Source organism: Heptranchias perlo, chromosome 8 (assembly GCF_035084215.1).
Source record: "Heptranchias perlo isolate sHepPer1 chromosome 8, sHepPer1.hap1, whole genome shotgun sequence".
Classification (NCBI taxonomy): domain Eukaryota; kingdom Metazoa; phylum Chordata; class Chondrichthyes; order Hexanchiformes; family Hexanchidae; genus Heptranchias; species Heptranchias perlo.
Window position 1 is genome coordinate 19,073,086 of NC_090332.1, and position 13,505 is coordinate 19,086,590.

The following is a 13,505-nucleotide window of genomic DNA, read 5'->3' on the forward strand; positions in this document are numbered from 1 at the left end:
AGTAAGGAAGTTATGATGACCCTTTATAAAACACTGGTTTGGCCACAATTGGAGTATTGTGTCCAGTTCAGGGCACCACACTTTAGGAAAGATGTGAAGCCCTTAGAGAGGGTACAGAAGAGATTTACTAGAATGATTCCAGGGATGAGGGACTTTAGTTACATGGATAGACGAGAGAAGCAGGGTTTTTCTCCTTGGAACAGAGAAGGTTGCAAGGAGATTTGATAAGGTCTAGACAGAGTGGATAGAGAGAAACTGTTCACATTGGCAGAAGAGTCAAGAACCATAGGGCATAGATTTAAGGTGATTGGCAAAGGAACCAAAGATGACATGAGGGAAAAGCTTTTTTTTTTTAACACAGCGAGTGGTTAGGATCTGGAATGCACTGCCTGAGAGAATGGTGGATGCAGATTCAATTGGGGCCTTCAAAAGGGAACTTGATAAGTACTTGAAAGGAAAACTTTGCAGGGCTATGGGGATAGGGTGGGGGCTAGCACAGACTCATTGGGCTGAATGGCCTCCTTCCATGCTGTAACCTTTCTATGATTCGATTCAGGTTTAATTCTGTAGTGTCACTAGAAATGCCAGTGAGGACAATAGTTGGGCTCATTGTTCTTGTGTTACGAAGGGGAAAAGAATCAGGCAGGGTTCTTGATCCTGATCAATTTTCAGTAATTCCTACTGTAAAGTGCACATTTGTGGACAGCCTCAGCTTTGAATAATGCCCCAATGTTCAAAAGGCCAGCCAACATGCACTGTCCAGGCTCACATTGGTAGGTCATAGGAGTAAGATACTGGAAGGATACCAATGTTAATGCAAGTATATCCCAACGTGCATGTCCACTTTCAGCAGAGCACAGGAAGGTGCAGGACCAGAAAAGATTATTGAGGATCTTGTGATCAGTTCCAATGATCAAAGCATACTACATTATATTCTATTTCTTATACACTCAATTAATCCTTTCATCAAAAAACTATCCAGCTCCCTCTTGAATTGGCCATTGCTATCTGCCTCTACTGTCTCGCTGCATCGTCCGTTCCATACATTTACGCTTTCAGTAGAGATAACTGAAGAGCAGTAAGGCGCTCTTCTGAGCTTGAGGAGGAAGGCATATTATTGTATCATCCTATTCTGAACCTGACCTCAAGATACTTGATACTGACACTGGGTTTCCATAATGAGAAAAGTGATTACATAGAAACATAGAAAATAGGAGCAGGAGTAGGCGATTCAGCCCTTCAAGCCTGCTCAGTCATTCAATATGATCATGGCTGATCCTCTACCTCAATACCATATTCCCACTCTCTCCCCATGCCCCTTGATGCTGTGTCTAGAAATCTATCCAGCTCTTTCTTAAATATATTCAGTGACTTGGCCTCCATAGCCTTCTGTGGTAGAGAATTCCACAGGTTCACCACCCTCAATGAAGAAATTTCTCCTCATCTCAGTCCTAAATGTCCTACCCTGTATCCTGAGACTGTGACTCCTCGTTTTGGACTCCCCAGCCAGGGGAAACATCCTCCCTGCATCCAGTCTGTCTAGCCCTGTCAGAATTTTATACATTTCAATGAGATAATTTCCCAGTAATGATATCCCCTACCTTGAGCAAGGGAATTGGATTGAAACCTTCATCCATGCCTTTGTTACCTCCAGACTTGACTATTCCAGTGCTCTCCTGGCCAGCCTCCCATCTTCCACCCTCCATAAACTTGAGTTCATCCAAAACTCTGCTGCCATATCCTAACTTGCACCAAGTCCCGTTCACCCATCACCCTTGTGCTCGCTGACCTACATTGGCTCCCAGTCCGGGAACACCTCGATTTTAAAATTCTCATCCTTGTTTTCAAACCCCTCCATGGCCTCAGCCCTCCCTATCTCTAATCTCCTGCAGCCCTACAACCCTCCGAGATCTCTGTGCTCCTCCAATTCTGGCCTCTTGCACATCCCCGATTTTAATCACTCCAACATTGGCGGCTATGCCTTCAGCTGCCTAGGCCCTAGGCACTGGAATTCCCTCTCTAACCCTCTCCGCCTCTCCATCCTCCTTAAAACCTACCTCTTTGACCAAGCTTTTGGTCACCTGTCCTGATATCTCATGTGGTTCAGTGTCAAATTTTGTTTGAGAATTATTCCTATGAAGCATCTTGGGATGTTTTACTACGTTAAAGGTGCTATATAAATGCAAGTTATCGTTGCTGAGGACACACAAAAAATAAGAACACTAAATAGCTGTGATAAGTAAGCAACGCTAGAAGGTGCATAAGAAAGGTTTTGATTTTTAATCCTTTCTGTTGAGTCTGTACTTGATTTAATCATTTATGTCATTATGATTATAAATGTGACACAAAAATTCAAATATGGGCCTGCCAACTAAGTCCTACTCTTCACTATGCTGGGAACAGCAAGAATAACAAAGTTGTGGACAACCTGCAAATGACTGCTGGCAGTCTAACAAAAGGAATGGCCATAACTTACACAAAACCTTCAGATGTGATTTGATGCAATGCCCTGGAGATATTTTTATTTAACAGCCCAATTCTGACAATGCATTTTATTACTGGTTACACATCTAGAATGCTTGCTGCCTCTGGTATTTGGTGTACCCAATTGTACCACATATAAGTAAATGTGCATGATTATAATGCATAACATTGAATAGTAGTTCAGTGGTTCAAATTATACACAATAGCTTAAATAAAAATCACCCTAGGTTTTCAGCAAAATAAACTGGTGAATTAACCAAACTAATGGCCTCCATATTTGATGTCTACTGCTGATATGTCATCATGTACTTATTTCAATTCCACATGGCTGAGAAGAGTTGTAGTGGTCACAGATACGAGGACAATACTAAGTGCTTCAGCTCTGTATGATATTGATCAAGTGGCTCACAGAATGTCTTGTCACGTATCTGACTATGATATACAGACAAGATCAGCCGAATAAGCATGTGGTTGTCCTTGGGGATGCTTTCATTCTGGTGATCTAGCTTAACAAAGATGATCTGATTAATCAGTATTTTTTGGACATTGTCAAGCAGCAATTTCAAAGTAGCATAACTATCTGTTGGTCAGCGTTTTATATAATGAAATAGCATTAGCCCACTATTTCTATATTGTGAAAAAATTACAGGAAGGTGGTGATGAAAGCTTGAAATGTAAACAGGAGAACTTCATTGAATTCACCATTGGGAAAACATATGCTGAGCTCATCTTAAGGCAATTGGATTTAGTACATGTGCAGCCCATGTTGATAAACATTTGGCTTAGTGGATAATACTAAACTTTGTAGACAAATATTTGCAAAACAGTGTGTGCTTCAGTAGTTCTCGACTGTACTAATTTTTTTAAGTGACATATCTAATAGATTACAGTAGATAATCATACCATCAAGTATTTAGTATTTATTGATTCAAAACTGAATCACTTAATTTGAGACTTAAATGTACTTCCTTTTGTAAACAGACTTCTGCACACTAGCCCCACCCCAGTTACTGTATCTATTGCCCAGTACCTGTGCATAGCCAGGTTGCCTACCTGTGTAAGTTAGTATGCAAAAACAAAGATTAAGCAGCAAAAAGAAATACTAGTTTAAGTCCATCAACAAGAAAGTGGTTTTTCAGCTGGTGAGTAACTAATTGCGTCACTGTACTGGAGACAGCCAAGCGTTTCATTCCCAAAATAAACATCAAAAAGATTAGTCACTAAAAAAAATCATAAGGGAATTTGGAGTTGACTATCCATCATGATGTTTTTTCCACAATCTGTGAAGGTCCCAACACTCATTTAATGATACTTGTGAAAGTTTGTAATGAGGTCAGTGATTTTGTATTTGTATTTGGTGGGGAAGGTCAGGAGCTAATTTATTGGTTAGTTACTTTGGCACAGAGGTGCCACATATTTTGAACTCTTGGGGGGGGGGGGGGGGGGGGTGATTTTAGGAGGTAATTGCGGGGGCGGGGGGGCTCCAAAAATCGCGTTCAGGTTTGGAATCCGGCTCCAACCTGCCGACTTCCGAGTTTCCAAGGGACCCACCTGTGTGCGTGGGGGTGACCCGAAAACGGAAGTCCCGCCGGCAATTAAAGTCGGCGGGATGACAGTTAAGGAGCCAAATGTACCTCACTGAGGTACTTAAGGCACTTCACCTGTGACAGAGTAAGTGATTAGAAAGATTTTTTAAACTTACCTGGGCAGCTTGCCCACCGCTTCTGATTTCACCAGGCGTGAAGGGCCGGATCAGGGAACAAGAAACTAAATAAATTAAATAAAAAACCATGGAAGGAAGTGAAAACACTAAATGAACCTACCTTTGAAACCTGGTCTGACAACCGCTGTCTCCCGCTCCGATGTCAAACCTCTTCACCCCACCCGATGTCCCCCTCTTCCCCCGATGTCCTCCTGAACTTCCACTCTCCCCCACCCCCGCTCTTCCAGTCCAGCGCGGGATCTTCCATTCTCCCCCCCCCCCACCCCCCACCCCCGGATTTCCGTTCCAGCGTTGGATGACATCTCCCTCTCTCTTTCTCGCCCACTCCCCACCTCGTGTTGCAGCTCCTGACAGCAGCCAGCCGGTCAATCAGGCTAGCTGGCAGGCGTGAAACCCGGAGAGGACGTTAATCACTATCAATCAACGTGCGATCGTGTCAGAAACTGTATTCTTTGTTCATGCGGGTTTGCCACGTGCACCTTCACCCCCCCCACCCCCCGGCCCGCTGCCAACCCGCCACCATTGGTATGGAATATGCAACATGCCTCAAACTGGAAACTGCAATTATAAAATTGGACAAGATTACCATTATAACTTCTTTTTTGTAGAAAGCTCCATTAGCATCAGCAGAATTCTGATATGGTGAATTCTTCCTTATATATAACTAATATAACGTTTACCATGGAGTGATGACACAGCTTTATTCCCCCAGTTCCCTAAGTGATGAGTTCCTGATTTCAGCAGTCCTTCTGTGTGGAGGTCAGATGCTTCCACACAAGGATGAAGTGGGGGGGGTGGGGGGTTAAAAATCAGAGGCTAGCCAACCTCTAGCCATGCACACACTTCAAATTTAGTGGCATTGGGGTCAGTTGGGGGAATGACTCTCCAGCCTGTCCTCTTGGTCATGAAAGGTGCATGGCTGATCCAGAAGGCTTCAAGGAGCTGAAAAAAAAACCCCACCTCCACAGATGGGTGTGAAAATTGTAAAAAAAGCTCAAAGTCTTTCTTTCTATATAAAGCGTGCAAATGTGCCTAGTTAAAGTTGGGCTATACTTTCAAGAGGCTATAGTCACAGGATTCCTACCAGTGAGTTCACAGTGGTGTGGGTGCAAGCCTAGGAGCAGATCTGTTGTAATGGCTGATGCAGACCAGTGACTGGGGATAAAATAGACATTTCATTCACAAATTTTAGGAAAACACAATTATAGCCAGCAATTTACAAACAAAAAAAAGTTTATTCAATAATACCATATGTATGCAATTTGCATATCTTTGGTGAAAATAAACATTATAAAACATTTTTATGAACACAGGGTAACATACATGTTTCTGATGGTGTAATTAAACAGTTTTAAAACAAAGATTCCAATAACCTTTTCAAGATTCAGATTGGCAGAAGGTTTTGGTACGACCTGCATTGCAGGCACCAGGCAATCAGTACAAATTTTGTAACACAGTAAGTCACTCCCATCTTTCCCTCTCCCCATTATGATAAGCAATTATTTACTGATTTATATTTAAAAAATTGAAACCATCAGTTATGTTGGCATTTGAAATATTAAGAATGTCAATTTTTTTGGTTAGAAAGTACTAGAACAGAAAGTATTGGAATAATGACATTTTGCATCCATGTGTTTGCTCTTTTATCTCAGTGAATTTCAGGTTTTGCAACTTCTGTATTGATCTGCTTCACCACCAGTTTATTTTAAAGTGTTTCATTATTCTACAACTACCTGAGCACCATTCAGGCTTTACTGCGTGCAGTATTCAATACAACAGTGGAACAAGATATAAATTACATAATGCAAGCTCAGGCAGAATGCCACACCAGCTTGAGAAATAAAATATAATATGTATAACATTGTGAACAGCTTTAGGATATACAGCTATGGCAGTAAGATACTTCTGTAAACCTCTACTCTGCAGGGGTTTTTTTCACTCAAATCACCCAATGCAAAATGTACTAATTTTGTCCAGTTACACATCTTGACTTCTTGATTGGCAGTATTATTAGAAGAGCTTCTCAGGTTCTCACTCCACTCCAAAATGTATAGTGGTCAAGAGGTGCTGAACACCCCTCCCACAGAATTAGGATATATATATATATATATATATATTATATATACACACATACACACACCAATAATAGCAATCAACACCTAGAATTACATCCCCAGATATTGCTTCCCATTTCTATTGGAGGTTGTTCATAAGCTTTTTATTTTGAAAAAGAATTAAAAACTCTGCGGATTACTTCAAAGGGGAGAACAAAAGCCTCATACTTGGCCTCAGTGCCTGAGCTAGGACGGAGGGGAAGCGGGGAGGGGGGTGGTCGTGTGTGTGAAATCTGCCACGGTTCCCACATCTGATTGCTGTCCAGGGACTCCTGTTGGAAAGTAGATATGGCTGTTTATGTTAAGTGACCCTTTCGACTGTGATATCACCTCCTCCTATAGCGACAACACTCACTGTGTGGGCTCACACATGAAGAATCATCACTTGTACAACGTAAAGGAGGGCTGCTGGTTCCCACAGAACTATACACCAGCATGAACTGCCACTTTAAGGTGAAGGGAGAAATGATGAAACGGAGAAACAAATAGGATCACCACCATCCACTGCACCAATTAAACATTCACATTTGGGGTCAGAGTAAGAACCTTTGACACTCATCCGTTTTGCATTACAGCAGTGCCATATTCATTCTGCAGCTGAATTTGTTTTTTTTTTAAAAATTGCACACATCTGAGCAGAGTGATTCATTTACGACAGTAGCAGTCGAGGGTAGGCCCATCCATAACACTGGTTTGGGAACAGTCGACCAGTTCCACCCCGTTCCCAAGCATTTCTGTAAGCTCCCAGCATAGGATGCATGCCTGATGTTAATCTGATCTACATGCTGGTTCTGGACACGGATGTGCAGTGCATTAGTAGTGCCTGTATCCCAGCAAGCAGTCAATGGCTTTGGAGGGTGGTGAGGGGGGGGGAAATTGGAAAAACCACCTCTGGAGGAATTCTTTTTTTTTTACTTCTAGCTTTCCCTGCTGGCTCAGTTGGTGGAATCACAGTTCAGTGTAACTGTACAGCCCAGGAAGAATAGTCCCAGTTTCAATCCTCAATCTATCTTTGTTCGCACATGAATATCTTCCTTGGCAACGTACTAGAGGGTAGCCAGTGCCCGACCAAGTATGAAAAAGTCCCATTCAGAAGAGGAAACCAGTACTTGCTCTGCTCCAAACAACCCCAGCTATGATCCTATACTATTAATAAAAAAGTATAATCAAATAATAGGTCTTGATAATTGAGAAATAACTTGTTTGCTGGTGGCTATTTTATTTCCTGTGGCAGGCATTTTCAAATCTATTCATTCCAGTGGGGGTGGGGGGGTTAATGTTTTATTTATAAACAATATCTACTTTTTAGCTCTATACAATTACTGTGCATTTAAAATTGCAGTTAAAAATAAAACTAGGATAATGTTGCTTAAACGAGAAAAATTCATGCATCTGGCCACTTTTTGGTGTGCAACACATAGTTGTGTACCAGGTAGGGTATATACCAGACAAGCAATAGGAGTTTACCATTTCTCTATGCTGAAAACTTGCATCGTGTTAGCCGGTTAAATTTCAGCGTGGCCCCAACACTGCAACTCTTGGAAACCTATCAAGTCTTGCATTTTAGGTGAGTAGGGTTGCCCCCACGTACATTCTATAACAGGCCAACGGAAAATCTACTAATGTGGGTTTCTCAACTGTTTGATGTGGAGGCTCTCACCTGATGATGGGTTTCTGCACATCAAAGAATCAGCTGACCAAAAAAATGGAACTTATATGCTGTTGATTTGCATTAACACCTAACTGCTGGTTGCTGTTGTGAGAAAGAGGAAGACAATGGTTGGCGAATTGTGCTCGCATTTCTCAATGTACAGGACAACAGTGCCACAATTACATTTTGAAGCTTAGGAAGAATGCTGACCTACCCCTGTGTAATGAAAACAGCAAATTTGATTGAGAACTATTTACTTTTATTTTGTTTAGTTTAAAAAAAATGGTACTGAGCCATATAGAACATAAGAAGTGGAATTAGTGTGAAAATAACGAGTCCTTAGAAGCTGGTCCACTGTTAATTATTGAGTATTTTAGGATTCAGGAGGAAGAGAAGAACTTTGCAAATGATTTAATTAAAAAATCTTAAAATAAAAGCAAGACACAGTAAATGTGACATCATATTTTACGGTTTGTTTTCCTGCTTGTGAGAAAGTAAATTAATTTATGTGCGTGGTTATGCGGCCTCAGAGTGTCTTTTTCAGCTTGTGTATTGCATTGCTCAATCTGTGGTGCTGAGGTGGGATGTTATAAGACAATTTGCTTATGCTGCCGAAGTAGCAGCATCCTGCAACTGGCTCAAAATATCCACTGAATAATCTCAACATTTAGAATTTTAAAAAACATTACTGTGCCCTCCCCCCACCGTACCGTAACCAAAGAGATGACAGCTCCTAATGTCAGTCTGTGGCCTAGGTCAACTTGTCCTCAGATTTCTCCCTCCATTCACCTGAGAAGAGGGGGTGAAAAAAGACCTCAACTCAGCTCAGGAAAAATAAGTAAATGAAAAACAAACTGGCATCCCACCGCACTGTGACGAAGGCTTGTTGGTCTGCACATAATCAATGCCACTGCGCCATTTCCCTGAATTGTACATTAAACAGTGCAGTCGGCATGTCCTCATTATAGACAGACATTTTACCTCACACTGGATTTTTGTGAAAACATTGGTGAGCAACAAAAATCTGGCAAATAGATTAATGACAGGAAATGGCTTGACTATGTGATGCAATGCTCCATACAATGGAACATGAAGAAAGCTCCCCACCCTATCTCTCCCTTGGTACACAGTGTACTTTTACTGGTCTTACAAGAGGTTTAATTTCTGTGTCAGACCCGTTATCCCTCCCGAGGAGCATACCAACATGAAACTGTTCAGAAACCTCAAACTTCAGCAAATAATTGTCATGCTTGGCTGATAGTGGAACACAAGTTTTTAAAAAATGCTTTGATTTTGAAAAGAAAAACCTTTTATTTAGAAAGGGCACTATTCCCTGGTATTGGCAAATAGTCCATCCTCCCTATACATTTCTGTTATTACTTGTATATTGCTACAAGGCAAAAAGAAGCAGATTGTTTTGTACCAGCTGCCCTGCACTTTTTTTAAAATGAAGAAACTTTCATCCCCAAGCAGCGCTGTTCAGGCCTCCAAAAATCACTGGGATCAGAAAACAATGTGAAAAAACAAAAAGGAGAAAAAAGAATCTTGTAAAAGGCAGAAGAATTCTCACTCCAGATGGCACAAAATAGCAGACAATGAGAAGTACATATGTACTTCTCAAAGGGTATTCCCAGGCATCCAAAATTAAATGGTTCACTTCCAGAAATGTGCTTTGTATGGACACAACCATGTAATTCCCAACATAATTCCTCCAAAGAGAAAGCTGATGTGTTGGCCTATAAATATCAGTTGGTAATAGTAGAGACATTGGCATCAAACACCATCAAGTATGGACATGTGTGGTTCTATAATGTAGACCTACAACATATGGAAGTCCTGTATACTTTGGGGTCAATTTTAACTCAGAGTGAGTTTTGAGCAGGGGGGGTGGGGTGAAGGGATTGCAAAATGCCATCGCAGGCCGAAATTTCAGGCCCGTGGTACTTTAACTCCTTTGCCTCATCTGCATGCTGCCCGTCAGCTGCCCACCTGAAATGGGCAGAAAATAGAAGCTGGCCGGTGGGAATGGAAGTTCGGACAGCCAGATGCCACGGGCCAGCAGCAAAGATAGGCACTCCGGCAAATTGCGGGGAGTGGGTTGTGGGAGGGTCTCAAGGGAGGGAGGGGATGGAGTCCAGGGCAGCAAGATTTTCAGTGTGGGGCCCAGGAGCACTCCTGTTCCTCTTGACATCACAAAAGAAAGATTTTGACTTACGTGTGCAGGCCCCTTATTCCTCCCGATAGCTACTGATCTGTTTCAGTGTGGCGGGAAAGTCGCAGTGGCTTCCCCGTTCAGGACTGAGTTAAAATCTAATCAGGGACTCTGATTAGCTGAAGTTTTTGAGGCTCTCGCCTGCTTCCAGTAAGCGCCTCAGCTACCGAACTGTAGTGAGCAGTTAAAGTGGTAGCCTAGTAGGAATACAGCAGGAACGGGGCGGTAAAGCAGAAGGTCTCTCCTGCCCGTTCCCGCCGGGGGTTGGGGGCGGAGGGGGGGAGGGAGGGAGGGAGGGAGGAGGTAACATTTCTCCGTCCTTCCCTTGCTTTTTAGTACCTGTCCATGAAAGCCAAACCATATTGCAAATGTCGGATTTACATTAGGGTGTTCAACGTGGAGGTTCTGCATCAGCAAGGAGGCCATTAACAATATACATTAATTTAAAAGTCTTACTATAACACAGCACTATAAAAATATTTTACTGCATGTGGCTCTGGTGAGCTTCCAGAGCAGAGGTGGACTAGTAGTTGTGTCAGCAATTCCTAGTACAATAAGCTAACATCAGCAAGTAAAGGAAGATGAATGGATCCAATTGGACCCTCCTTCCCCCCACCAAAAAAAAACATGATATTGTGGTCGTTGCCAAGAAGTAGAACATTGTACCCATTAAAGCATTTTGGACTAAACTATAGTACCATATCACAATAATGTGGCATTTCTTGAGACATGATTGCCAGTCCAAATCAAGGATTAGAAGTTAAGAATTGCATAAAGAGGGTAGCATATCATAGTGTCAACACACTGTACCAGTGTGGTAGCAGATGGATTTTTCATTGGTGATTTCCCATTGTGGTGAGGGAGGAAAAATCCTGGAGAGCAATCAATTCTACTGATTTCACACAATTTTCTGGCATTAGTAAAGGTTTGGCAGCTGGCAACCCCTCCATCCAATTTTGCAGCTGGAGATGGTATGGTGCAGAACAAAATAATACACTTTCACAGAATAACAGTTAAGAAAAAAAACCCGAGCGTATTGGAATGAGTTACAAGGCCCTACCCTTGTCAATGGATTCAGAGGAGGTCATAAATCACTAGCATAAACATCACCTGGAGTCCAGGATTCAACAGCATTGCACCTCAACACAATATATTTTGTTGAGTTAAAAAAAAGGATAGTTAAGTTGTCTTTGCGTTGCACGCTTAGTTTAATTCTAAAGCGCATGCTCAGTGATGTTTAGAGGTATTGCTTGCTTACGTAAAGGTAATCCAACCCTCTGATGCAGCCACGAGGGGACTGAGCTATCACATGACTCCCAGGTGGTTATTACAAGGTATATAATATGATCAGTTTAACATAACCAACTGTAGCTTCTGTTTGAACAATTTGATTTATACAAGTAATCTTCTCCCACCAACAATTTCTACAAACGGCCATCACACAGTTCTCCAAAGACTATGGAAGCACGGCCATTGGTGATGAAATTATTAAAAAAATAAATAAATAACAAACTGCATAGCAATGTCAACTTCATTCCAATGTAAAGTGCAGCCTTCTCACCGGCCTCTGCTAATTTAGCTGATTGCAGCCTGAGCAGCAGTTAAGGAGCACTACAATTACCTTCAGCGTTCCTAGGCCAGCGAGGAGGGAAAAATACACACATTTTCCAACATGTTGGAACATCTGATGGTTATCCAGTGATCCCATGTTGGAAAATGTGTGTACTTGGACATCGATAAGGACTGAATTATCTTGGCTGTGATGTAAAACACAGTCAAATAGCCAGTCGAGTTAGCCTATGCATGAAGAATGGTGCTTACTGGGGGCTCCTGGTGTCAGTGGAACTGTGCCCCAACACCTTGAGAGAGGAAGGGGGAATTTTTCTTTTAAATCTAGGGACATTTAGCAGTGATGTACCATCAGAGGCAGCTCAATGTTCTCTGGGAACCAAGGAAACCATATTGGAGAAAGGAGAAACAAAAGTGGGGGATAATTTTTTTAAAAATATCATCACCAACATGCTAGGTTTGAAAAATACAGTATATGATCTTGAAGATGTCTGAAATATTGCAAAGCCCCACCACCCCTTTTCAACCCTGAATAATCATGTTTTTTTTCATTTAAAAAAACAATCTTTTCTCTTTCCAATTGCTTGAAATTTTAACCAATAAAACAGCCTGAACACCTACTTTGACATGCATGCTGATCCATTGCATGTGTTGGTTGCTGTAATGTCCACTTTTAAAGAATTTATACAACCCCATGAGCTTCTTGTTTCAGAAAGGTGCAAACACATGGCAGTTTACGTAGAAGGGCAAACACCTCAGTCTTCGTATGGCTTTTGTCTTCCTTTAGAGAAGGAATTCCACTGAAGAATATTGCCACATTGACGCACAATGGCAGAGAAGGGAGGAGACAGGCTATTTCGCACTACGTTTTTCATTCCGACTTTTTCCTGGTTTACTGACCAAAGAGTCCAGGCACATATGGATTCCAGCAAGGTGCAAAAGTGAACCAGCGGCCTCCTTCAGCTCTTCATCAACTTCTTGCTGCACTGTTCTGCAGCTTTTTCCAGCCAAACGCAACACACTAGAGGCATCATTTCCACATCGCTGGGATTTGTAAGCACTGGCACCTAGCAGGACATTTGACTCATTCTCGCAGTCATCTACCTCAGACTCTTCATCGCTGTGGAAGCCTTCACTTCCGTCGCTCCCTCCACGGCTAGCTTTCGGAATGAACTCATAGACTTCCTCCACAGAGGAGAAGGATGAGACACTGGACCTGGACTCACTGCGGTGAGACACGGTGCCATTTGCACTGTAATTGTGATCTTCTTTAGGATCATTATTGACGACTGGTAACCCAGACAGACTCTTGGCAGCTTTTTCTAATGGAGAAGTTTCCACATTCTCTCTGAAACGCAGGAAATCAAAATTTGAGTGAATGCAATTCGAAATTTGTTAAGTTAACATGGTCCCCATTTTCAAAAAAGCACATACAGGCAACCATAAACTCATTAGTCTCATTTCAGTAACATAAAATAATGGAATCAATTATCAGGCGTGTATCTGAGGATTATCTGTACAATAATAACATATTAAACATGGATTCAGAGGGGGAAATTACTACCTTATTAACCTTTACTTTTTAAAGAAGTGGCATCTCAAGTGGATGGTGGAAAATCATAAATAGAGGTATAACTACACTTCCAGAAAGCATTTGACAAAGTTAAGAAAGGCTGCTACTTAAGCCCAAAATGGTGGGGAATTTAGGTTAAATATTGGGAATAGATAACAAATTGTCTGCAGGATAGAAAT

At 41.8% G+C, this 13,505-nt stretch overlaps 1 protein-coding gene across 1 annotated transcript in view; it reads right to left on the reverse strand.

Annotated features, from left to right (window-relative positions):
- Positions 1–5,422: 5,422 nt before the first annotated feature.
- The window catches only part of foxn2a (forkhead box N2a), a 52,436-nt gene continuing 44,353 nt past the window's right edge, over positions 5,423–13,505 (reverse strand). The window contains exon 8 of the mRNA XM_067988762.1: positions 5,423–13,101. Within this exon, the coding sequence (XP_067844863.1) occupies positions 12,606–13,101 (496 nt within the window). The 3' untranslated portion in view covers positions 5,423–12,605. The remainder of the gene's footprint in view (positions 13,102–13,505) is intronic.